Genomic DNA, 27,238 nt, shown 5'->3' on the forward strand with positions numbered 1-27,238 from the left:
TGTATTTTCCACTGCATGCATCCGATGAAGTGGGTTTTAGCCCACGAAAGCTTATGCTCAAATAAATTTGTTAGTCTCTAAGGTGCCACAAGTACTCCTCGTTCTTTTTGCTGATACAGACTAACACGGCTACTGCTCTGAAATACTTATGTATAATCTCACACATAGTACCTAACAATTTCAGAAGTATTTTAAGCACACTCATGCAACTGACTCCCTTGTACGAAACTGGGGATTTTTTTTGTTTTTTTACACACATGCAAACAAGTAATAAAAACAAATGATAAAGTCAGCCTTAATTAGATTTTAAAAAACTTGTAATGGTTAACTAAAGACATTTCAGTTCCTCTAAAAATGTTGGCAATGAATATTGGATTTTGTTTTTCAACTCTCCTAAAAGAGGAAGTGTCCAATTGTTATGTTGTTTCAATGGAAGACTTCCTTGATATTAAAAAAAATTCCTAGAAACAGACAAGCCTTTAAAACATTCTATACGCTATTTTGTGAAAGAGCATTCATGTGAAGATGGAAAGGCATTCCGTAACTTTCTGATAAGACCAGCTTGTTCAGCAGTTCAATGGGGAAAAATGGACTACAATCTCAGACACCAATGTTTGCTAGACTAGAATGGAGTAATAAATTATGACAATAAGTCTCCTCTTAGATCTGTCAAAGTTTTGCACTGGAAGGAAGGCATACATAAACATAAGATGCCCTGGGGCATTTTCTGCTCCTTGGAGAAACAGAAGGAGAATAAGAGCCTATCCCCTTCTCTGTCCTGTCACGCAGGGAATGAATGGGTGCAGTCACTTTATCTTGTTGGAAGTCTGCAGAATTTCTATCAACTCCTCATTGAGTTTCTGCAGCTATCAAAATTAGAAGTAATGGCCCCAGCCAACACTTCAACCAAACTGAAAAAGTTAGTCTTCAAGAGTCTCAGTAATCCTATCCAAGTGTCTCAAGTACAGAAGGAAAAAAGGGCCATCTGATGAATCCAGATTTTCCTTCCACAAAATATTCTCTCTTCCATGGCTCTTTTTGAGAGACCCTTAAGAATGCTTAAAAAAAAGAAAAATGAAGGACTGAATAAGTTTTGATGTATGGATTGATGGCAGCTCACAGAATAACACTAACATAGTGGCAGATTCACCTGTTGCCCTACTCTGTATTAGCAGGTATTAGACGAATCCAGTAGAGAGGAACAGGTTAATCATGTTCAGTGGTGACTCACTGGGAAAAGTGCGGCTTTTTATACTCTGGGAAAGTTTAAGGAAGGTGGGAGTAACTCTCTGGATGAGAGAACTAGGGTGTCGCTCACCCGTGTCATGGGAAAACCATAGGAGCAGAAATATCTGGGAGGAAAAAAATGTAGGCTGAGGGAAATGAGCGACTAGTAGGAGGAACACAAAGGGGGCACCAGCTAAAGGGTGGCACGTGACCCCCGTGACTCTTCCCTGCCCCGCTCCCGTGACCCCCCCACGTAACTCATCCCCACCCCCAGCCCGGGAGCCCCACACTCTGCTCCTGTCCCCCTGGCATGTGTGGAGCCACTAATGCACTCTCCCCTGCAGCCTCTAGCCATGCTGCCTGCCTGGGCTGTAGGCAGCATGGCTGAAGGCTGCCTGGGAGAGTGTAGCCGCTGCGTGCTGCACCAGGCAGCATGGCCGGAAGAGGAGAGGCTCTGGCCCCACCTCTTCCCTTCTGGTTCTGGCCGTGCCCCTTCATCTTCCCGGCTGCTGGCCTTGCTCCCCTCCCCCCCCCCCCGCATTGGGGGGGGGGTCATGTGACCCTTTGGGCCCCCCACATGAGTCGCCATTGGCTGGGGTTGGTGCAGTTTTAATTCAGAATTTTCTTTTAGTTAAGAAGATGAAATCTGTGAATGACTAGAACAAGTGTTAAGGTTTGGTTCAGTTGCATGGGGACTCCACCAGATTATATATCAGTATTTCAAGACATGGAATAGACAAGCATACCTGCAGGGGTAACAAATATATTTACACAATATGAAAGTGCTAGGTAGTGGCATTTTTTAAAATTCAGAATTACTTTTCAGTATTGATAGTCAGAAATACTTGTGCCATTCTTCTGAGAGAATTAAGATGGTCCTAAGACCCTGGAAGTCTTTTCTGCTAGTAGTATTAGTACTGGCGCTTAAGAAATATGAGTAAGTAGGTTAGGGTAATTGGGTGCAGCAATGACACTTGAAGCCATGATAAAGAATACTCATTAGTTAAACTCAAGGGTCTTTTCACAACCGAGCAATGTGGTCAAAAGTCCTTAAGAGATTAGCTCCAAAATGTCCCAAAGAATTATATTCTATTTGGTTTAATTTCTGAACTAATTAAATTAAAGGCAGTTTACCTTGACCCGACTTGTAACAGGCTGTGAAAGTAATACAGATAGCTAACAGGTTCAGCCTGGGACCCAACACACCCTGGCAGAATGCCTCAGGAGATATTTCTCAGACTGTCTGTAGGGGGAATAACTTTAATTTCAAAATTTAACTTCTGAACATAAGAACATAAGAATGGCCATACTGGGTCAGACCAAAGATCCATCCAGCCCAGTATCCTGTCTGCCAACAGTGACCAATGCCAGGTGTCCCAGAGGGAGTGAACCTAACAGGTAATGATCAAGTGATCTCTCTCCTGGAGTCCTAAATCAACCATGCAGAAAACTTTTACCTTTGCATTTCCTATACAGTCAATGGTCATGCTCATTGTTCTCTTCCTTCTCCAAATAACCAGAGTGTCACAACTGAATGTCTATAAAAAGTCTATAAAATCATGAACCATGAATGGTGTGGAGAAAGTGAACAGGGAAGTGTTATTTATCCCTTCACATAACACAAGAACTAGGGGACAACCAATGGAATTAATAGGCACTGGGTTTAAAACTAACATAAGGAAGTATTTCTTCACACAACACACGGTCAACCTGTGGAACTCATTGCCATGGGAAGTTGTGAAGGCCAAAAATATAACTGGGTCCAAAAAAGAATTAGATAAATTCATGGAGAATAGGTTAATCAGTGGCTAATAGCCAAGATGGTTGTGGAGCAATCCCATGCTCTGGATGTCCCTAAACCTCTGACTGTCAGAAGTTGGGACTGGACGACCAGGGATGAATCAATCAAAATTGTCCCACTTGTTCATTCCCCAAAGCATCATGCATTGGCCACTGTCAAGAGACAGGATGCTGGGCTAGATGGACCAGTGATCTGATCCAGTATGACTGTTCTTATGTAATGGGTAGAAATGAAAAAAGAAGGGTGCCCTTATCATCTGATCAGAAGTAAAAGAACATGTAGTTGGAAGATATAGTTTCAATATACATCTAAAAGCATGCTGCACCAGAAGGCTAGAAAGCTCTTAAATTCTACATAACTTATCAGTACACGGGATATAAAAGGTGGGGAAAAGTGAAAGAGGAGATTTATTTTTTGAGTACAATATGAATATTATTGGGAAAATATTTACAGTAGAACCTCACAGTTACGAACACCTCGGGAATGGAGGTTGTTCGTAACTCTGAAATGTTTGTAACTTTGAACAAAAGTTCAAAGGTATGGTTGTTCTTTCAAAAGTTTACAGCTGAACATTAACTTAATACAGCTTTGAAACTTTACTATACAGAAGAAAAAATGTTGCTTTCCCTTTATTTTATTTTTTAGTATTTTATACATTTAACACTGTACTGTATTTGCCTTTTTTGGGTAGGGGGGTCTCTGCTGCTGCCTGATTGTGTACTTCCAGTTCCAAATGAGGTGGTCCGGTTAACCGGTCAGTTTGTAACTCTGGTGTTCGTAACTCTGAGGTTCTACTGTAATACAGTTTTATCTTTTTCTACTGTGGCCTTCAACTGGTATATAATCAACAAATACATGTAAGTTTTTCTTTTTTAAACAATCTGGATTTTAATATACCTACCTCAAATACTGAAAGATCATTTCTTCTGTAGATTTCATTGGCTGGAGGATGGAACCAACCACACTTCTTTGAGTGTCTTAGCAAAATGTTTTTACTTTTCATATATTTAAGACAGAATTCACACAGGTAAAGCTTTGATAGTCTGTTGAAGTATAAAAAGCATGAAGAGTTTTAGAGTGCTGTTACAGTTATAAACTCTGTGACCAAAAATCACGTTCTCCCTCTCCACCCATCTTAAAAATATTTGAACAGACTTGAATTAAACTGTATTTCTGTGTGTGCCAAATATGCACCACAGAGGGAAGATTAAAACAGGCATGCATTATTTGAAAGTAATGCACAGAGATTCATGTAAGTGATTTTCTCCTAAATGAGATGAGAGGTTTTATTACATAGTAGAGTTGATTCAGCTGAGTCAGAAGTGAAGAATGCCTCATCTTGGCTGATCCATGGCCTGCACTGTCATTAGCTGCCTCACCAAATCACAGAAATTAGAGAAAGAGAAGACCAACTAGATCACCTAGTTTCATAGAATCTTAGGACTGGAAGGGGCCTCGAGAGGTCATCTAGTCCAGTCCCCTGCACTCACACTGCCAGAACAGTAAATCCCTGCAGTAAATTTTCTAGCACTAGGTTTATCCTCATTTTGAAACTACAGAAACAGAAGGACACTGTTGCATAAACTAATTATATTATAATATCTTTGGAGCAGAGGCCAATTTACATGTGCTCTAAAAGCAACTAGCATGTCCTGGGACTGTATATAGGTGGTTATAATGATTTACTTCCTTCAAGTATTTGTAGGCACTTATGTCCACATCTCCATCATCATTTCGCCAACCTATAGACATTTATTTCTTAATCTTTCCTGGAAAATCATCCCTGAAACTTTTAATCATGTATATTTTTTCCCCTATATCTGCATCTTTTTGGTAATTTGGTGCCTAAAACTGTACCTATTCTAGGGAGAACTGCCTCCATCACCATAAAGAGGCATTATCAATTCTCCATTCCATAATATAATGCCTTTTGCAAGTGCAGCCAAGAATCACAATGCCCATTTTAGATGCCATATCACACTGTTGGTTCATACTAATGTACTACCCGCTATCACCTCAGCCTCCTTGTTGCTCCCTGTAGCTGGTTGCTCAGTCCCCAGTTTGGCAGAATTGAGGAAAGTATACAAATAAGTGAAGTAGGCTGTTGCCACTGGAAAGTCCTCTAGTTAATAAAATGAAACTGGTCTAATCCAGTATACTTCTGTTCCCTTGATTTCAGTATATTCTGTTCACAATACACACCTCATTCTCAGTGGAAGAGGGAAATACCAGCTTGGGGGAATAAAGGCAGGATTTACAGCATGTTTGCAATAAAGGGACAACTAGGAACTTGTACAAAGACTGCAAAAGAAGTGCTGTAGAAGTAATAGTTTTGGGTGCTGCCTCAATGTGTTAGTCAAATTTAATCTCAGCTGAAATACTGTGAAACAAAAGAACAGGATGAAGCCCCCATCCTCACCATCACATAAAAAGAAACAGTAATCTTGACCACTCTATTACCTTGCATATTCCTGCGGATAAGGTGAAGAGTACCAGGTCTGGATCTCATACTTCCCGAATTCTATCACTGAAGGGTACCGGCCATTTGTTTCACTGCTGTTTTTACATCCAATTTTCTGTCAGGTGTAACAAAAGCAAAATGTTTCAGTTATAAGGAATGAGAGGAGGGTCAATTCACATCTTCATTTTCATTTGGTTAAGATTAGAAAACCTTCAAGTTTCTCTGACATGATTAGTTGTTAGAAGTCTCTGGAAATGGTCAAATGTGGGGCTAGAACCCAGGCTGCAGAAAGCCTGGCAGGATTGGAGTGCAGCAGTAAAATCTGGCTGTAAGCTCCATTCCATTGGAGGGCTTGGCGCTGGATGATGCTGCCCACAAAACAGGCAGGGCTGGCAGAGGCTGGGCCCAGCTAAACAGGTTTCCTGATTCAGTAAATCTCACAGGCAGTTGGCAGAGCTTGTCTGGAGTCCTGGCTCAAATTCCAAGAGGCCCTTCCCAGCAGAACCAAATGAAGAAGGATGGTGACATTGGGAGCACCTGCTTTACCCCAGAAGTGGGCTTACCCCTCCTTCAAGCAGGCGCTGTGGGTACCGAGGGTTCAATTTGCAACCTCCAGTGCCAACAGGGTGTTAAAATAAGTTAACTTTAGCTGAGATGACAGTAGTCCACTTGCTAGGACAATGACCTCTAGTGTCCACAGAGGAGGTTAAATGGGGACTGTGTGTGTGTGTGGGGGGAGGTTACCTTAATCAAATAAAGCCAACAGAATATACTCTGACCTGTGGGAGAGGGATGAGAATTTATTTATAAAGAGAAGTAGCTAGCAGCAAACTAAGAGGTAAAAACCTCAATAGCCAATCTCAAACTAGGCCGAAACACTTAGGGCTGAGATTGTCCCTAACTTACACTGTGTGTCTATACCAGACATATTCTCGGTATTTGCACTTCTGGCCTACAAGGGGAAGTTTATTACTAAAAGCCAAGCTAGACTCCCTTAAAAAAGACTGAGGGGTTGGACGAGGGCTTGCACAGGAGATCACAAGTCTAGATTCGGACACAACCCTGGAAAAAATGGTAGTAGTGGGTGTTGTTATGTTCACCCTCCATCCCATACTCTCAGAGATGCAGTTTTTGCCTGTCTCCTTGAGCTCCACCTGTGAATAGCACCTTCCACAATGAGGTTCAAAGAAAAAATCTTGTCCTTTTCACACTGGCACAGGAAAGTAAAAGCCCTTTTTGCTAGAGGGAAATCCAGTTTATACGTCGGGGGCTCTCTCAGCCAAGTGTACAAGGAGCAAGGGAAGAAATACAGCCTCAGCAGGGTATATATTTATAACACATACTAAAAAAGAGAGCATTATAGCACCAGCTGGTGCAATAGTTTTAGGCAGATCCAGCTCAAACATTTCAATGACCATAATAATCTTATAGACTATTAAAATAACTGGGCAAACATAAAGCAGTGAAGTTATATACTGATCATAAAATCCAGTTTTGCATTTCTTATAGAAGAGTGACAGGACACAGATTATCTGGTGGCTTTTCATAGTGCCTGCTTTCTGCATAGAGGGGGGGGGAAGGGTATAAATGCATACCTCCTAGTTACCAACACCTACATTTTCAAAGGGCTGATCAGGATTTTAGCCTTTGATTTCTTGTCTAGCAAACAGGAGCCAGATATCTAAAATCCACAAGTGTCACTCATCTGGTTCACTCCACCGGGATGATAGGGCTCCAGTCTAAGGGAATACTACTGTATACAGAACATCTCCACTAGACATTCATCAAGTATGAAACACTAGGTCAAAGGAGCATATCAAAAATACCATGAGGCCGAATGAACATTGGAAAAATAATTCAATGTTAATTTATAAAGGTAATTGAATTGACCACAACATGCTTCATTACTGAAATGATTTTCAGTCAGTCTTACCTCCAGAGAAAGTTCCCGAGCCTGCTTAAAAACTTCCACATCCTCCTCTGTAACAATTTCCTTGCTCCCCACCAGAATTACATCTGTATTTTCTTGTTTGATGCTTATTTTGATTTCTGTATCTGTTATTTAAAACCAGCAGAAGGTTTATTCACAGACATGAAGACCACATGCCTTACAGTTCCTGTGTGGTACTCCTAAATAGCACTGCAGGCAGTGACGGCTCTTAGAAATTCCCATTCTAGTTTAGATTTGGAATCCTTTATACCTGTTATAGCAACTATGCCCCACCTCCCTCTCTAGTTTTTAAAATTGCAGCTGCAGTATTTTCTTGCGTATCTCTTGTAGGCCTTTATAGGCTAGTTCAACTGTACTACATGAATTCTGAACACAAACCTCCTGAAACTGTTAAGGTGATACTAAGTATATGTATAATGTATACTAAGTCTCCAATGCTATCTCTCTATAAAAATAAAAAAATCTGTGTCCCTTTCAGTGCTAGTTTAAACAAAAAACCTTTTTAAAAAATTAGGAGACCAGTGCTATGTTAAATGTACATTCAGACATTATAAATATATTTCCTCTTACTTAAATAAAAATAATCAGAAAAAGGACATTTTACAGCAGTACAGATCAAGTGTCGTGGAAACTGCAGCAGGATGGAATTGGTCATGAAAAAGCAATGGAGCAGAGGGAAATGAAGAATTGAAATGTCCATCATTATAAGCACTGACAGCACACAATCATAATGACAGCACTACTGCCAGAGAAAGGGCAGGGGAAAGAACAAGGAAGTAGCATGAAAGTGGCTACTCATGCGGTACTACAAAGCCATAAGCAACGTTATGAAGGCATTTGGGGCTCCTAGTGCCACTACAGATGCAAAAATAATAATAAAACGGTGGTATAGTATTAGTCAGAAAAAACATTTTGGAGGTTTAGTCAGCATTAGGTAAAAGGTCAAAGTTTCATTGCTTTTGTATGAGAGTGAAGTAAGAATAAGAGAAATAGCTAAGACCTATGTGACAAAATAAGAATTTTGGTTTTGGACGGGACGCAGGTTTGGTTGGAGCTTTGACCTTTGCTTACCATCATCCTGATCAGGTTTAATCCTTCCGTCTGCCAAGCTCCCCTTCCCTGGTGAGGGGGTCCCCATCTGAGGGGTCACTTTATACTTTAATCTGCCTAGAATCCTGTGCTTTTTAAGGAAAGTTGTTCGCTTGAAGTGAGCAATTGCTTTAAAAGCACGTCCTCTAGACACACCCCATCCAGAGGTGGAGGAATGAGAAATAAACCTACTTCTAATCTCTTTCTTTCCATAGAAATGGGTATTAGATTTTGATGTGGAAGATAACTCTGGTTTACGACGCATACGTTTGGGTGGTGCATAACTCGGGTGTCCCTTTTTTCGAGACTGTCCCTGGGTGGTATAAATATGAGAAAGTCCATCAAAGAGTCCCTTTAGCTGACTGTTATTAGGAAGGCTGCTAAAGGAGGGTGCACTTGACTGACTGGAAGAACTTTGGGGAGAGTTAGAAGAGGTGGAAGTGCAGGATTTTTGTGAACTGGGGCTCTGACCAGAGATGGGAGTTTGGGGTGGAAGTGAAGAAGGTGGAGGTTTTAGCTTTTGTGTGGTACCTGTAGCCAACACATGAGAAGTGCATGACTGTTTCTGAGAGACCTTTTTCCTTGGACGATAGTGCTTTGAAAAGTCTATTATTTCACCTCGTGATCTGCGACCATCGGGTGATGGTGTAAAAAACTTAGTAAGGCCATCAATGAGCCCTTTGGTTTTCTTGTTAACTTTAAGTGTAGAGGCAGATATGTAGGTGGAGGTGGTGGTGATTTTGGTGGTGGCACCAGGCCGAGTGGGGTCTGTAACAGGCAATCTGCTGCTTGAATCCTTCACAGATGCAGCATGACCAGATGAAGGTGTGGTACAGACTTTAGTCTTTTGACCCCTACCAGGTGACCCCCTTCCTGTGAATGCATTCATGGATCCTTCATCACTGGTTACAGACCTATGCAAAAATTTGGAAAATAAAATCAGTATTAAAAAAAACTACAAAAACTGCTGTCAAAACAGTTCTACATAAAACATATATGCCATTGCACTTAAAAGTCAAGAGTGGAACAGTGACCCTTAAAAATACTTATGCACTACTGACACATGATTCCCTGAATGAAAGTGAGCCGCTGATACCTATCAGATTTCACTGGGTAGTCCATAGCATGTACCAATAGTAAGGGGGTGGGATAGAAAAGTCTTCAGTATACACAACACATATTTTAAGGAAAAAATATTCTCTCTTTTGAGAGAGAAAAATTGTTAATATACTGGTTTTGTTCACATCAACCACTTCACTTCTGTGAAATCTGTAACATACATCCAGAAGATGCACATGTCCTGTGCTACAAAATATACACAGCACATCAAACCATGTTATTGATTTCAGCAGAATGTTCACTAAAAGACAGCAGAGGTGTTCCACCAGTATGGGGAAATAATACAGCCAATCTTCAGGAAACTGATATTTTTGTATGATTTTATTAGATTACACTGATGAAATTAGTATTTTTTTTTAATAAAAGACCATAAAAATATCCCTTTAAAAAAAATGAAACTCAAGGCGGAATGAGGTAGTTTTTATGCACAGCACTACCCATACAGCTAACAAAGCGACCTCTCTATTTAAAAAAATAAAAGTATAGTTAAAGCAAAAAATAGAGAGATAGAGGGAAACAGCAAAAGCATAAATAAAATAATGATCAAAGAAAAGTCGTAACTGGGTTAGGCATGACATGGAAGAGCTTGAGGAGAAGTGGTGAAGTTTACTAAGAATGATCAGAGGGTGTGCTCCAGGCCAAAGCTTGCATTAAAAAAATGCTGATTTAGCTGATGGCTAATGACTGAATGAGAAGACAGAACACTGAAGGGAATATTGAAGAATGGTATTTTGTTGAAGTAAATACAAACTGAACAGCCGAGGTTATTCATAGTAAAGAAATACATGTAATCAGGAAGTGTTATACTGCAAACCCAAACAAAGCTGCATAATTACATCAAATTATTCCACTCCCTCTTCTCTCCCCCAAATGCATCCTTACATTTATTTAAAACATTTGTGTATTTTGCAGAGGAAGGTTTCCTTCCACAGATTTTTCCCTTCTTAATTGTGAAGCTGAAACAATTAATTCCAACAGATTACGTTTAGTTAGAGATGGAACAGCCTGGGGCTACCATCTGGTACCTGAACTCCAAGAGCCCACCAGCCATAAAACTGGGCCCTGCTTCACTCCCACACATCACTGAATTTGGGTAGCTGAAGAGCTCTTACAATTCCCAATCGTGTTTAAAAATAATGTCTTTTTTTCTAAAGTCTTCTGAATCTGTTGATGCCAGAAGTTCATATTTCTAGCTACAACACCTATTGTCAGTACCAGATGTGCCAATAACCATCAGTGCCCAGAGGTTAACAAGCATCTGGTGTTATTTAATCTCCTGCTGTAACTTGCCTATTCAGGTTTCCATACAGAGGTCCTTTTAAGCAATGCTATTCCACTAGTACCGGATAAGATTCCATACATTATGTCAAAAGGGCTAAGCAGCTTGAGCAACTTTATGCACATTAAGGTCCAGCCCCATACGAAAGATGGCTAGATTCGCTACCTCCCATATCCTCATGCTGCTTTTAAAGTGGGATTATTTCTGCAGTAGATTCCATCTAGGGAATTATTCTTCTCTAGTCTTCTTACCCATCCTTGTAAATTAAGATATAATCCCATTTTTAAGGAATATTGTTCAATGGGAAACCATACACTCTTTTTAGTTTTAATGACAGAAATACATACATACAATTGAGAAAACGGGGAAATAATTTATTCTTGGACAAATCCTACAAATCAGTCACCAGGATTACCCAAGAATCCTTGGACACAAGTGGGGAATGAGATTTTTATAGTCAAAACCATCATGCAAGCTCTTTCAGAGGACTTGCCCATTTTTAAATGTAGTATTAATTATACGGTAGTGGTGCAATGACCCAAATAGCTAAAGGTAAGAGTGGTACCACATGCCATTCTAAATGTTTCCACTTTGTTTTAGCGGAAGTGAAATCAAGGCCCTCAGGTGCCAACCGCAACATGCACCATGCTTGGGTGATCAGATTTCAGCATCCCAAACTTGGACCAAATTTCTCACTAGGGACTAGGTAGTGAGGAGGATAATGGGGCAGCAGCACTACTACAGTGAGGCTGAGATAGCTCTTCCTTTTTTTTTTTTTTTTTAACTCCTACCCTTGTACTTATCCACAAAGTGAAGTAGAGAGTCTAGGGTTTCCCCTCCCCACTCCCTTGCTGGTGTGCTTCTCACAGTCCCCTGGTTAATATCTTCATTTCTCCCCAGGGCTCCTCCAGCCCTACCAGGGACATGGAGAAGCCAGAGGGAGGGCAGAGCTGGAAAATCCCTCATTTTCCTCCACACAGGTGCCCCTCGATGCCCCCTTCATTACCAACACTACTTCGAAAACAAAGGGCCAAAAACTAGGTTAATGCAGAGTTAAGGTTGCCAGTAGTGCCTCATACGCTTTCAGAACATCAAATGCACCTGTACTTAAATCTAAGGTGATGACTCCCGTACTGCTGCCCTCCTGCAATTAGCAATAGGCACTGGAACAAATCAAAACCTGACGTACCTCTAATAAAATCTGCGCTCAATTTTGTCCAACTCAATGCTACATCGTTACTGCTCTTCACACGTTCTTACTGACACTGGGCTAGGTTCCTAGCTCACTGATCCAGAGCTTAGTTGCAGCAAGTCACCACAGCTCACACAGCCATTTGAGGAGAGGTGCAGCTGATGCTAGAGGAATCAGGAATCTCTCTCTCTTTTTCTCTCTCTGTGATACACAGGAGGTCTGAGCAGACACCAGTTGTTAAAATGTCTGTAGAGTTTTAGTTTGCAATGTTGTTGTATCCATGTCAGTCCCAGGTATTACAGAGACAAGATGGGTGAGGTAATATCTTTTATTGGACCAACTTCTGTTGGTAAGAGAGACAAGCTTTTGAGCTACACAGAGCTCTTCTTCAGTTCTTAAGGCTGCTGTAACAACTGCTACTGTCACCTCCAAATACTGGCATTCCACTGTGCGTGGCAATAAGACAGGGGAATATAAGAGTGCTTCATCCATTTCTAACACTGTCTTGCATATTCTCAGTGCCCATTAGAACTCCACATTATCTGCACTGGCTTTCACCAAGTACCATGCGCCCTCTCTGTCCTGCTCTACTGCTCTAGGGAGGTCTAGCAGCTTGGTGGCACACAACAGTGCACTGCCAGTCTCAGTCAGGGCTAGGTAAAGGTGATTGGCTAGGACAAGGATAAACGGGTGTTAGAATCTGGCAACTCTGATGGTTTGTTGAGAGTAAGTGAAGTGGTTGAATATAGGTCATGCCTAGCTAATTTGTGTTTACTAAACCTGACCTACACTCGACCTAATAGTTTCCATCACATTACTCTTGTGCACTTTTCACACTGTCCTCCAGCTGCTCAGGAAGGGTACAGTCCTATGCTCTCTCACAGTGATGTAAGGGGGCAGGGTTAAGGTTTTGTGGAACACTTCCTCTAACAATATATATCCCAGTTGTCAAAGGTTTGGGTTTGTTTTACCGTAACTCTTTATTTGTTAGTCATTCAGAGGTTTAAGTATAGGTGCATATGACATTCTGGAAAAGTATAAGATGCTGCCAGTCAACCTTAACTCTTCATTAACCAAGTTTTTAGGCAGTGAATAGTAGATTTTTGACAATGTGGAGTGAAGAAACCTTAGGACGGTCTTAGGTGTGTAGAGAAAAATTTGATAGGGGCCATAGGACTGGGGCAAGTAGTAGAGTTCATTAATGATTATGAAGCTCTCCTACAGTACAGTGATGAGAGCCACAAAAGTACAAATGAATAGCACTGGAGAAAAGCATTGAGGGGCACATGCGGGGGCAAAGGTAGGAACATGTGTTGGACAGTGACATGCTACTATCCTTGTCATCTCACTTTGCAGATTCAAATAACCCATTCCTCACATTCAACATTAATGCAAAAGTTTGACTCAGCTTCTCTGCTGGGCCCAATGTGCTACCAACTCATCAACCTGCCTCTCTGATGGTCACCTCTCTCTTTGATTTTGCCACAGTAGTGGGGATATCCAGGGTACAACCTGAAGCATGGTAGTACAGCAATAAAGAAGTGGAGAAAGGGGATGGCAGAGGAACTTCATTGTGAAATGGAGGTGTCAACTGAGTGATCATCATCCCAGATCTGCTGAACTTGGTCCTAAAACCTACTGATACGGTTGCCAAAAAAATAGAACAATCCTGGAGAACCAGATCTATTCACTCTAACTATGCAGCAGTGTCTGCACAATCATCTTCTCCTTCTAACACCACAATGTTGGACAGAAGGTCACTGGGCTCCCATAAAGGATGCTACAAATCAATCTACTTTTTAACATTCGCACCTAATTCCTAAATAGTAACTGTCATTATTAGATGAGCAAAAAGTAATTCATGTGCTCTAGACCTTGCAAGCTGATGCTATAGTATCAAGATGTGGCAATCGATGTGTGCATACATCAGTGAACTTCACTCTTGCAACAAGAAATGTATGAGTGATTGCCACAGATGTTCTTAGTGCAAAGTTGATGAAATGAATCAATGAGATGGCTTTAAATTTTGGCTTTTTTTTTAGGATGTCTTTTTAGTCCATGCTATGGATGTTTCTTGCTTTGCTCTGTTTTCTCTTGTGTGTGAGCATGAAAAGATGGTGAAAAGGACAAGAGACGTAGCTCCTCCACCCACAACAGCCCTCCCTCCAGCTTTAAGATGTCCAACAAGTCTGTGTTCAGTTACATAAATATTCACTGGGAAGGTGGGTGCCAAAGGTGCTACAGGTTCCTCTTCTCTCAGACACTAAATATCCCATGGGCTGGAGAAAAGCATGAATAACTGCAACCCGCTCCCCTCCTGACTGGCGTCTACTTAGCAGCAGCAAAGGTCAAAGTTATTTTTCCAAAGTAACTCTGGACTCAATAGCTCGGTCTCATGGATACCTCTGGGGCTTGAACTGAGCACTGACTCATTATGGAGCTTGTGTTGTAGGTAGGGATTTTATACCTATTAAGAGGGAATTTATACCAATATTAGGAGGTGGCAAGCAGCATATTCTGAAATAGCATATTCTTGCAAATAAATACTCAGCACAGAACAGTCTCCTGAATAGGTGACAAATCAATTGGAGGAAACTTTGCAAGACATATTTTGGAGTGATGTGAATTACATTTTTCACTTTATCGGTGTATCATCCATTTGATATGGATTGTGCAGATAACCCAGGTATGATAGATTTTTATTTTTTTTAAAGTAATCGATCATATGGCTATTTGTTATTGAGGATTGTTGGCGCCACTTGTATTTGGGAAATGGCACTGTTCACATATGAATTTAAGTCTAATTCCTTCCCTGGATCCAACAGTGATTCTTTTTAAAGTGATGCAAACTTTTAGGATAACTTTTTGCTGCCATCAGAAGACTCAGAAATACCAACTGTACTTAATTATTTTCCATTACATTGAAGGTTACGCATGTGATTTTTTTTTCAGGCTGTAGTACTCAGCAAAAGCAGTAGTTTAATTTTAAATAAACTGTCACCTAAAATCTCACTGTATTACATTTTCAAGAACACTATAGTCAATTGGAAAAAGGGAACCTACAACATTCGTTGCTTTAGTTTATTTTTCGGTCGTCCAATAGGTTTTGCATATCGTCGTCTTATTTGCGCAGCTTTCTCGTGAAGTAGCTTTCTTCCCTTCTTCTTTGGTCTGCAGACCTGGCAAATCCACATCCCTGCATTGATTAAGAAAAAACATAATTGTTTTAACTGTACATGCATATGGTGTGTGTCCAGTTTGTACCCAAGGTATAGAAAGCTACACCTCAGGTGCATTATGCCAACAAGTTCTACTCCAGCAAAAAGGATGGTTGGGGGAAGGGAAGAGAAACTCTCTATAATTCAGAAGGACACTTTTCCCCTTCCCATAGCAACAAGGATCATGGGAGAGTGGCACTAGCAGAAGGATTCTAACATGTCCCCTCTTTCTACTGCCAGACCTCTCCCCATCCAGGAAGTACTAGACCAGGGGTCGGCAACGTTTGGCATGCGGCTCGCCAGGGTAAGCACCCTAGCGGGCCGGGCCAGTTTATTTACCTGCTGATGCGGCAGGTTCGGCCGATCGCGGCCCCCCCTGGCCGCGGTTCGCTGTCCCAGGCCAATGGGGGCGGCGAGAAGCGGCGCGGGCGAGGGATGTGCTGGCCGCGGCTTCTCACCGCCCCCATTGGCCCGGGACGGTGAACCGCGGCCAGTGGGGGCCGTGATCGGCCGAACCTGCCGCGTCAGCAGGTAAATAAACTGGCCCGGCCCGTCAGGGTGCTTACCCTGGCGAGACGCATGCCAAACGTTGCCGACCCCTGTACTAGACCAAGCTTTCAATTGAAAATGAAGTGATGTATGTGAAGAGTTTTACTGTAGCGTCAGTGTCTATGTTCTCTCAGGCTGTGTCTACACTGCCACTTTCAGCGCTAAAACTTTTGTCGTTCAGGGGTGTGAAAAAACACCCCACGAGCGACAAAAGTTTTAGCACTGAAAAGCATCAGTATAGACACGCTTTATCGCTGGGGAGAGCTCTCCCAGCAATTACAAAAACCCCACCCCCTAATGAGCGGTGGTAGCATTATCGCCGGCCCGGTGGTTTTTTTTTTTAAATTGCCAGGAGAGCTCTCCCCCGGTGATAAAGCGTGTCTATACTGCCCACGTGGCCGCGCAGTAACCTGGGTAGTGTAGACATACCCCCAGTTTCATATTGTTAATTACCCTCGTTTAGGTTTCCCGGATCAGTCAATGTGAGGCTGAAGAACACTAGAGAACGCAATCATTAGGCTTCTCATCATACAAACCCCTCTGCTGAGAGCACAACAAGATGCCTTAATTCAACACTTATCAAGCTTATGTTGCAATCTGCTTTGAGACACTCAATAACAGACTTAAAAGTGGCCATTCTTCAACCAAAAAAACTTCAAAAACAGTCTTGAACAAGACTTCAGCGAGAAATTGAAATTTCCAATAGAACTGGAATTAATTTGCAAACTTGTCACCATCAAATTAGGCTTGAATAAAGACTGGGAGTGGCTGGGTCACTACAAAAAGTAATTTTCCCTCTGTTGATACTCACACCTTCTTGTCAACTGCTGGGAATGGGCCACATCCACCCTCATTAGCACTACAAAAAGTAATTTTCCCTCTGTTGATATTCACCTCTTCTTGTCAATTGTTGGGAATAAGCTACATCCACCCTGTTTGAATTGGCCTCGTTAGCACTGACCCCTCACTTGGTAAGGCAACTCCCATCTTTTCATGTGCTGTAATATATATACCCGCCTACTGTATTTTTCATTCCATGCATCTGATGAAATGGATTATAGCCCACAAAAGCTTATGCCCAAATAAATTTGTTAGTCACTAAGGTGCCACAAGGACTCCTCGTTGTTTTTGCTGATACAGACTAACATGGCTATCCTTCTGAAACCTGCTGACTCAAGACCCTTTGTAGCTTGCCCTCTTGGGTTTCTTTCCGTAGCACCTGTCATCTTCCCCCTCCCCGCTGATTCCCACCAGTCCTGCTTCCTTCTCTGAAAGTATTTCGTTCTTTTCAGAACATTTGTGTTCAGTTGGAGCTTCCAGGTTCTAGACATGCTCAGTGTACTTTATACTGGCTGCAGTGCTAAAAATTCCCCACTTCTCATTTCCTATGTGCCCGTTAGACCTTTTCCATACCGTTCAATTCCAAGATCCTGAAATAGTTCTCAAGATAGTTCTTGAAAGCCATTTCAGGTAACATGGTTCTGCTAGATGATGCAAGCACTAGTAGATGGTGAAGCCTAGGTAGGAGATACAGCTTAGAAACAATTAACAGTAGCAGGATTTTCCTAACCACTGTCCCAAAAAATTTTCTGGAGGAGGCTAAACCATGTCACACACAATGGCAGCAGACTATAGCATGGTTTCTTTTAGCACTGTTTGGTAAGGCAAATTGTTTTAGAACCTTGTCAACAGTAATTATGTTAAAGAAGGTTGTACAGTAGTGGATGCTTTTGTTCCCAGTGTAGGTGGGGCCAAACTTTATAACACTGCTTAATATATAATTTTGCCATGTTCACATCTATTTTCAGCTTCTCTAAACTCCCTTCCAAAATGTTAACCAGCTTATACATTTTACAAAATATAAGGAGGCACTACAAACCCATCTACGTCAATGGCTCTTGAAAAAAAAGGCCAGATTACATCTAGCTGTAATTTCAAAAATATGAAATTTTTGATATGCTAACAACAACCTAACCTTACTTGGCCAAGATGAATACAAAAATATTGATTATTGAAGAAAAAAGTTATTGATTATTTAACAAAAACTTTATATCTGGAGCAATTTTAATAATGAAATATAAGAAAAACCAGTGATCAGCAGTGATACAAAAAATGAGATATTAAATACGGTACATATAATCCTAGATGGAGAAAGAGATCCTTTGAGAGAAGAGATGAACTCTGACCACATGATTGTCAAATGGCTTTTTACAATGATATCCTCTGGAAGACACAAAGGAGGCTTTCTCCATGTGCCCTGATATGTTCTAGTGTGTATATCCCATATGTTGTCAGCTATGGCCTTGCCCAACAGCTTCACTCTGAATAAATAGTTCAGTGACTCAACTCATGTTATAAAATTGATCAATAGGAATGTCATTCACTTTGCAGGAAGGAATCTTAGGAACAGTCAAGCTCAAGAGGCTTTGCTTTTCATGTTCAGGACCATACTGCCAAGCAATCTATACATGCTGAAAGTCTAACCTGGCACTTGAACATCTGGTCTAATTAATACATTAGTACAAGAAAGGTTTTCAGTATCACCTTTAGGCATTCGGGAAAGTGGTGGGTCACAGCATTCCATGTGGAACCCTCTATCGCAAGAATCACAGAAGAGCATGTTATCCTGAAATTGAAAAAAAGGCTTAATACAAAGTTACTAGAGTTTCTGCGTCACTACTTTTTGTATTTTTAAATCTGACAGTAAGAGAAAAAAAGAAACTGAAAACAGTGATTACAGAGCTTATTACATTATATAGAGGCTTATATTTTTACTCTTTTTAAAGTAGCCTGAAATTGTAAAGCTGAAGGGGCTAGCCCACAGAATATGGGTGAATATGCAAACATGAACTCAAAAGACACTGTGCTATTAAAATATTAAACTTACTGCATTTTTGCCTTGGATTCTACATGCACTGCACGTCTTGCATTCGATACACTGCCATCTTAAGGCCTTTACATTTGCTGTTAACTCAGGACAAAATTTCAAACATGATGGATGCCCTGCAAAATAGAGTATTTAAAATGTGTTGAGGTTTAATAGAGTTCCAACTCCTGTGTTCTACAACAGCTACGACACCACTGCATTTTCCATCACTAGAACCCTGCCAATGTCAACTATTCTCAGAACTTTATATTACTCAACTTATTTTTCCTCTTCTGAAGAGGATATGAAATAGCTGCTCAGAATGCCTTAATGTGGGGAGAGATGGAAAGTTTGCATTTACTGTAATCATAATGTGTCAATAAGTCCATAAGCACCTGAAACTGAATGATGTCTTGTCCAGGCTGTCTCCACAGCATATTAAACTATCACTGACTCTGAAAAAAATGCTTTTCATACACTTGAATGAATCCCTTTCACAGTTGCCACAGTGAACCATAACTTATTAAAGAGTTTAATATAATAGCATTAATACATTTCTAAATTTTAGAACTAGATTACAGTATTTTTAATGCACAATGGAAAACCTAATAAAATATATTTAATGAACTATATAAATATATTCCTTTCATTTTAGTTATATTACTACTTAAACTGTCCTACACCACACACATGTTATGGCAACAGTAAAATAAAAAATGGAATAAGATATTTATATGTAAAAAAATCTTTGGCTTCAAACAGAAATAAGGAGTATCTGACCCATGACCTCCTATGAAATGGACCCCCTCTCCTTCATGGGGAGTGAAATTTGGTGAGGAGACACAGTTCTCATGGTTAAGATAGTCAATTCCTCCTTCAAAGAATGCAAATGATCAGGCACCTTAGCAAATGCAGTGGTATTCTTCTTCAGGATTGGTTGAACAATTATTGCCAATGACCTCACCAGTAATCACCCTTAATTCTTTCAAGGCAAATCTTTAAAGGAAGAAGAATTTGCCAATTCTGTACCCACATTTTTTTTAATTTTTTTTTTTTTTTTTAATGGAGATATCCTATCTCCTAAAACTGGAAGGGACTTTGAAAGGTCGAGTCCAGCCCCCTACCTTCACTAGCAGGACCAAGTACTGATTTTGCCCCAGATCCCTAAGTGGCCCCCTCAAGGATTGAACTCACAATCCTGGGTTTAGCAGGCCAACGCTCAAACCACTGAGCTATCCCTCCCCCCATATTGATGAACAAGGCCATCAGACTACAAATTGTCAGGATGGTAAGAAGCTTTGGAGCCATACTAACTCATCACTATTATTAGACAGGTGCACAAGGAATGCTCTCGTACATATTTATTAGTACACTCTCAGAGGAGAGACTGGCCATGTGATCCAGGCTGTCTCCTCCTCCAAGTTAGATTGCTGTAAATCTCTTTACCTGAAGATGAGCTAAACCATCACAAAAAAGCTAGATTGAATAAAGCATAAAAGAATTTCCTATCTTTGTCCTAATCTCTAAAACCCGCCAACAGGCAGGGACGTGGCTACCTCAGGGACGACCTCACCACTCCATAATCCTTCAAGCAGCTTTGCTCCAAAGTAGCAATGCAGTTGGAGAAACCCAGTTTTAAACTATCAGGTGCTGGAGGAGAAGATTCATTAGACAGAAGTTTTTATTTTAATTGATTCTCAAATTCTAATTTAGGCTCTATCTCTGCCTCTTTATCATCTATGGCAATTGTCTCAACCTATCTGCCTCAGTTTCCTCATCTGTACATCTGAAAGATTTATGTTTACCATTGAGTGATTTTGTGACAAATCAGTTATTTTTAAAGAACTATGAAAATAAGCATTATGTAACAGACAAGCAATTATTATCCTGCTAATCCAGAAATGTTAATATCCTGAGTTTCCAAGATTTTGTGGTCTTCTATTTCCACCATTCCTGTTATGCTGCACAATTCAGACATATCACTTGCTTCCAATGGTCTTCTAGGTGGAAGAGAATTATTCACTAGAGTGCCCTTATTTTTAAGCAGAAAGGATCAGGACCCCTGTCACAGTCAGGATGCAAGTAAAAATGTTTTAATAGCTGGAGGTTTCTTAGTTGTTCATTCCTCCTTCCAAACCAACCACCCTTTCCCAGTATTTTGGAATAAAAAATGGGACATGGGCCAGTAAATGAGCAGAGAGTGGGAGGCAGCCCTCCCTATCCCCTTACTTTTGGCTCCAATCCCCATTCTCTTAACTGAAGTTATCTGTCCCATGCCCTGCAGACCCTAATTCCCTTTCTCCCTCTGCCCTGTCCGCTACTGTTCTTGATTTATTCTTCTGTCCTCCTCCCCAGACCCCCATGCCTCTGACTCCTTGCACTTTGCCTTTTCAGTCTAACTTAGATTTGTACACATTTTCTAGATCCCTGCCTCCTCAACCTCCAGCCGTCTTCTCTTCCCCTTTTTTTCCCACCTCCAACATAACTATCTCCTTCTGTCCTCTTTCCAAACATGTCCTAAACTGACTGATTAAAAATGAGTCTGCATGACACTAGCTCCACTCTCTAAAGCTCTTTGGCACCTTTCACTTCTCAGCTGTGCAGTGGGGAGCGAAAGCAATATGATCCTTCCTCTACACAGGTGAGAGGCAGCCAGCATGAGGATCAAAGGGCTATTAGGAAACTGCCAAAGCTGAACAATATCCCTGCTACAGTGCACAGGAGCATCAGCAAGGCCAGGAGCAGGGTGACCAGATGCCCTAGCTAGTTCTATGTGTACTCTGGTGGAGAAGACCAGCAGCGAGCAGGACAGAGCTCCCCCAAGATTTCAACTCTGAATGGCCTCTTTGAAAGAACCCTCCTGATGATGGAGGATTACAGTCACTTCAGAGGGAGAATATGCCGCCTTAGTGCACCCAGGCCCTACATGATTGGGAAATGGAGATGAAACCTGGTTCCCAACAAACCCCAGGGCCAGTTCCCCTTCCTTTGAGGAGTCTTCTCCCTCCCATGCATACCTAAAGTTTCCCTCAGTTCTTGCTGGAGTCAGAGAACCCCCATATGAAACAGCACGTGACTGAAACAAAGAATGCAGGGGAGCACAGAAAAACACACACTGATAATAGGCATTGCAGTTTAACCCCTGGATCCCAGTTTCACAGATAGACTTGCTCTGTCCAGCAAGAATGCAGATTATTCCTATAGTTTCTTTAACCCCTGTACAGAGGAACCTGCTTGTAGGCGTGCTGCAATGTGCAAATCACAAGTCCAATTACAATGAACCTCCACACAGTCAAGTTTTTCCTGTTTATATGGTGCTCTGAGATTGGTTTTTATTTTAATAAATCATCAGTAACTAAACTTTAGCCATCTGGTGATCTGATTGGCAGTCTCAACATTTCATTTTGTATATCTAATACATCTGAGGACTAATTAAAGATAATTTAGTCTTAATGAGGCAGAGAGAATGTATCAGTGTTAATTCAAATGGAAGCTGATCCATGAAAGTCAAGGCTTCCAATTCTAATGCTCCTTAGAACTGCCAGAGATTGTTTTATAATGGAAGAATAGCTGATATTTATTACATCCTGATTAATGCAAACCATGTTTGCAAAAAAGCCAGTGTAACAAACTAAGTACCAATCCAGTTCATTTCTAAAGAATATTAGATTTGGGGTTGACAGAAAGCACAGAGAATTTGGTAAGTCACAAATAAAACAGTTAAAGGAAACATGAACTTTCTAATATAGAAAATCTAGCAATTTGCTTTACTGTATGGTGTAAATACATTAGGATACATGCTTATGGAAGTCTGTCGCAAGGTGACACAAATCAGTTCAGAAGTGGATAATGGCAAAACTTTATCCTGCATTAAGAAAAGGGAAATTTTCATTTGTTATAGAAGTCCACATTCTATTCTATGCTGTCCTGTTTTATCCAGATACTTATATGAGCCATCGCTGTGGTAATTTGAGTGCCTCACAATCTTTAATGCATTTATCCTCACAACACCCTATAAGATAGGAAAGTGCTATTATCCCCATTTTACAGATGGGGAACCAAGTCAAAGAGAGATTAAGGGTTTGTCTACACTGTAGTGCTTCAGTGTAGATATTATCTGCGCTAACGGACAGGATTCTCTCATCAGCGTAGGTAATCCATCTCCCCAAGAGGTGGTAGCTAGGTCAATGGGGGAATTTAGGATGGCTTAATTACAGCGCTCAGGGTGTGGTTTTTCAGATCTCTGACCAACTTAGTTAAACCAACCTAATTTTCTAGTATAGACCAGGCATATGTGACTTGCCCAAGGTTACATAGGAAGTCTGCGGCAGAGCAAGGAATGATCCAGACAAAAAGGAAGAGTAAGAGCTGAGTATTATCTGCATACTTATGTCTCCAATGACCAGCCAACCTCATTAATTCTATTAATGACCTCATATACATGTTGACCAAGAGGTGACAGAACAGAACCCTATGGGAAAAGTCCTTTGGGAAAATGAGCAGCTATCTAAAAGTCCTTTATGGGTCTGCTCCAAAATTACTTGCTATAAACACTAAGTTGTCACAATATCGTACAAGATTAAGTTAACTCAGGGTAAAGTACTTTTAAACTCGTACTCTGGATTTCACACATACAAAGCAAAGATTATGAATTCTATGCTAAGAGGTAGAATGCAAATGTAAGTTTGCCGCAAACTTTGGAAGAAGAGTAACTGCCATGGAGCCAGCAGCACAGGAAAGTGTGGTGACCAGGAGAAAGCTGTCAGGGAGCTCGTCAGAAGAGGAAGATGGGTTACTGTACACTGAGAGGAGGGAGAGAGAGAATGAGCAGTTTAAGCAACTTTTCTTAAAATGATATGACATCTGGGGACGATTTTCAAAGGTGCAAAGGACATCAACTTTCCATGCAAGTTGGATGCCTAACTGGCCTTGTGCTTTTGAAAGTCTTCCTCCGATCTGCAGGGATGCATGACTATACAGTATTTATATAATTAATGTTAAAAAAAATGTTTTAATCTTCATGCATTATCGGTCCACAAATTGTTTCCTTCTCCCCCCCACCCCAGGATAAACATGGGGAAACTGGTATACTGGCACTTAGCTAATATTTCAAGTCATTTACAAAAAAATATTATTTGTATTTTCATCCATATATTTTTTGTAAAAATTAATAGGATTTTATGTAAAATCTACAGCAGAATAGATAATATCCAATTCCTCTATCCTCTACCCCAACTTCTTTTAAATACTGTAACTCAGTGCTTATGAAATGCATCAAACTGATAGCCTTGGAGATGATGGATAAGATTTTGAAACATGGATGCCAGAGTTAGGTTTCTAAAATCAAAGCTTTTGCCCCAATTTTCAAAACCTTCTGCCCCCATTGACTTCAGGGGGAGCTGAAGTCAGTCAGCTCCTTTGAAATTCAGGCCCAAATGAATAATCTGAATTTAAGAGTCTAATTTTTAGTTATCCGGGTTTGAAAAGCTTGGCCTAAGACTATTTTTGACTGTAACAGGAAATTTACATGCTGAACAATGACCAAAAAGAGAGATTTACAGATGGCTCTTGTACAATTTGCAAGTAGAACCAACTTACCGCTGCTGCCACAGTCTGCGCAGGAGAGCAGTTCTTCTGGTTTTTTTTCACGATTTGATTCTTTAGTCCCCAAACAGAAACTACATATTGGAATGGGATCAGCTCGTGGCTAAGGCAAAAATAAATACAAATTGTTGTTACTTTTCTTACATAAAAAGTGGTATTCCAGTCCTCTTTCCTCAAAATCAGAGGACAATTTACCTTCATTTTATTTTCTAAATGTTAGTTTCTTGGTTTATCAGACACTTATTCTGGTATATGAAGTTAATTTTTCCTAATCGATATTATGTTGTAGTCATCTCTCTCACCTTACATTAACTTACATTTGAGCCTCAATAGTATCATTCATCATAGTAGTATCAAAGTGTTTTATAAATGTTCATTTAGCCCCAAACACAATCCAGTTAAGATCGTTTATCTTCTTTTACAGATGGGGAAAACAGTGGCATAAATGGTGAAATGACTTGCTCAAGGTTGCTTCACATCAGTGGAAAAGCCAGGAGCAACTACCCATCCTGTGTTCAGTTGTATCAATTTAGCTGGAATAAATGGGCCAAACGTGTTAACATAACCCAGTCACCTTCTAACATTAAACAGTGTTAAACAAGGTCTGGGGTTTGGTATACACAGACCTCAGCCTGCTTAGTACCATTGCAAACAGCATTAAAAATCTTTTAAACCTTTTATTAAAGATACGGAGAAGGAAAAACAGTGAAAGCATTTAAAACAGGGGTGGGCAAACTTTTTGGGCCCAGGGCCACATCTGGGTGGGGAAATTGTAAGCAGGGCCGGGGCAGGGGTGCGTGAGGGAGTGTGGGGTGTGCAGGAAGGGGCTCAGGGCAAGGGATTGGGGCAGAGGAGGGGTGCAGGGTGTATGAGGGGGCTCAGGGAAGGGGGTTGGTGTGCAGGAGGGGTGCAGGGTGTTGGGGTGTACAGGGGTACAGGGTGAAGCAAGGAGCTCAGGACAGGGGACTGGGATGCAGGAGGGGTGCGAGGTGCAGGCAGGGGGCTTAGGGCAGGGAGTTGGGGGGTGCAGGCGGGGTTCGGGCTCCGGCCTGGCGCTGCTTACCTAAAGCGGCTCCGGGGTGGCAGCGGCGCGCACCGGGGCCGGGGCAGGCTCCCTGCATGCCTGCTCTGTCCCCGGCCCCACGCCGCTCCAGGAAGCGCCCCTTGCCGCACCTCCAGATACCTTCCCCGAAGCTCCCATTGGCCGCGGTTCCCCGTTCCCAGCCAATGGGACCTGCGGGGGGCGGTGCCTGGAGGCAAGGGCAATGCACGAAGCCCTCTGCCCCTCCGTCCAGGAGCCGCAGGGACATGGAGCCGGCCGCTTCTGAGAGCTGTGCGGGGCCCACGGCACCACGGGGGACAATCCCTGATGGGCTGGATCCGGCCCGTGGGCCGTAGTTTGCCCAACCCTGATTTAAAATGTAAAGCATTGAATGAGGCTTTCATTTTAGCAACATCCCTTGTTCCCTTTCCCATTAGCTGGAGAGAGTTTTTAGAAGGAAAAACCCCTTGTTTGACAGTCTCTTCGATGGGAGTATCCGAGATGGGAAAAGAGAAGAAACTAGTTGCGACGGGTGGGAGCTGTTGCTAAACTCCAATCTCATTTCATCTCAGGTGGTGTTTGGGATTTAGCTGGAGCTGGTAGAGGTGGTGATGTCATCTGGATCCCGCTCTCTGGCCCCATCTAGTTAGGACATCCCTCAGGATTAGGACGAACAAGGTCCGGGGTGTCAGAAGAGGGTGGGGGTTGCAACCATCATGGTGAAGCTTGTTCCACTAGCCCCAATCTGTTCTTTTTGTATTTTCCCCCAAAGTCTCTTTAAAGACCCAAAAAGGGAGTGATGAGTGGAATAGCCTATTCCCTCATTATTTTGTCCACCAGTTAGGCCTAATATCCAACACAACAATTTTGATTCATTAATTTCCAATTCCACATGTTCTGTTTTTACCAAGCATGATTTCAGCATAGTCCCTGAACCATCTCAGCAGGCTTTTTTGTTTGGACTAATTCAGTTTTTCCTGTTTGGTTTTCTTGCACCTGTTCCCACCACCATTTGTTGTTATAGGTTGTTGTGACATCTTATGAACTTTTACATACCTTTTACAGTGGGGCTTACAATTAGAGTACATTGGTAGGCCCAACTACCACAACACCTCTCATCTACGCTTACTCCAACTTAATACAACACCATCTCTAATAAGACAAGAGCAAGGGGATATTAAATAAAATTGAAGATGGCAAATTCAAAACTGGTAAAAGGAAATTACGGTTCCACATCACAGACAGTTAGATTGTGGGAACTCATTGCCAGTATATACAACAGAGGCTAAGAGCTCAGCAAAATTCAAATAAAGATTGGGCATTTGTAGGGAAAAGAAGAATATCACAAGCTATAATAATTATTACAAAAATAAATAAGAACTTTGGAAGAGACCAAGACCTTCAAGCCTCAAGGCATAAGGTAACTCTAAATCAGGGGTAGGAAACCTATGGCACGCGTGCCAAAAGTGGCATGCAAGCTGATTTTCAGTGGCACTCACACTGCCTGGATCCTAGCCACCGGTCCGGGGGGCTCTGCATTTTAATTTAATTTTAAATGAAGCTTCTTAAACATTTTTAAAACCTTATTTACTTTACATACAACAATAGTTTAGTTATATATTATAGACTTATAGAAAGAGACCTTCTAAAAACGTTAAAATGTATTACTGGCACGTGAAACCTTAAATTAGAGTGAATAAATGAAGACTCAGCGACCACTTCTGAAAGGTTGCCGACCCCTGCTCTAAATATTAGGTAGGAGGAAACTCTCTCTGAGGACACGTTATCCCATAACTGTCCACTAGAGGGGTTTCTTGCACCTTCCTCTGAAGCAGCTGGT

At 41.4% G+C, this 27,238-nt stretch overlaps 1 protein-coding gene across 1 annotated transcript in view; it reads right to left on the reverse strand.

Moving 5' to 3' along the window:
- LOC113406897 (histone acetyltransferase KAT6B-like) overlaps positions 1-27,238 on the reverse strand; it is a 208,167-nt gene that overhangs the window by 72,549 nt on the left and 108,380 nt on the right. The window contains exons 3-10 of the mRNA XM_029912011.1: positions 24,351-24,459; positions 18,774-18,889; positions 18,431-18,512; positions 15,183-15,315; positions 9,388-9,443; positions 7,423-7,544; positions 5,489-5,604; positions 3,930-4,071 (exon numbers count right to left, since the gene is read on the reverse strand). Of these exons, the coding sequence (XP_029767871.1) occupies positions 3,930-4,071; positions 5,489-5,604; positions 7,423-7,544; positions 9,388-9,443; positions 15,183-15,315; positions 18,431-18,512; positions 18,774-18,889; positions 24,351-24,459 (876 nt within the window). The remainder of the gene's footprint in view (positions 1-3,929; positions 4,072-5,488; positions 5,605-7,422; positions 7,545-9,387; positions 9,444-15,182; positions 15,316-18,430; positions 18,513-18,773; positions 18,890-24,350; positions 24,460-27,238) is intronic.

Source organism: Terrapene carolina, unplaced genomic scaffold (genome assembly GCF_002925995.2).
Source record: "Terrapene carolina triunguis isolate 2854851 unplaced genomic scaffold, T_m_triunguis-2.0 Scaffold148, whole genome shotgun sequence".
NCBI lineage: Eukaryota > Metazoa > Chordata > Testudines > Emydidae > Terrapene > Terrapene triunguis.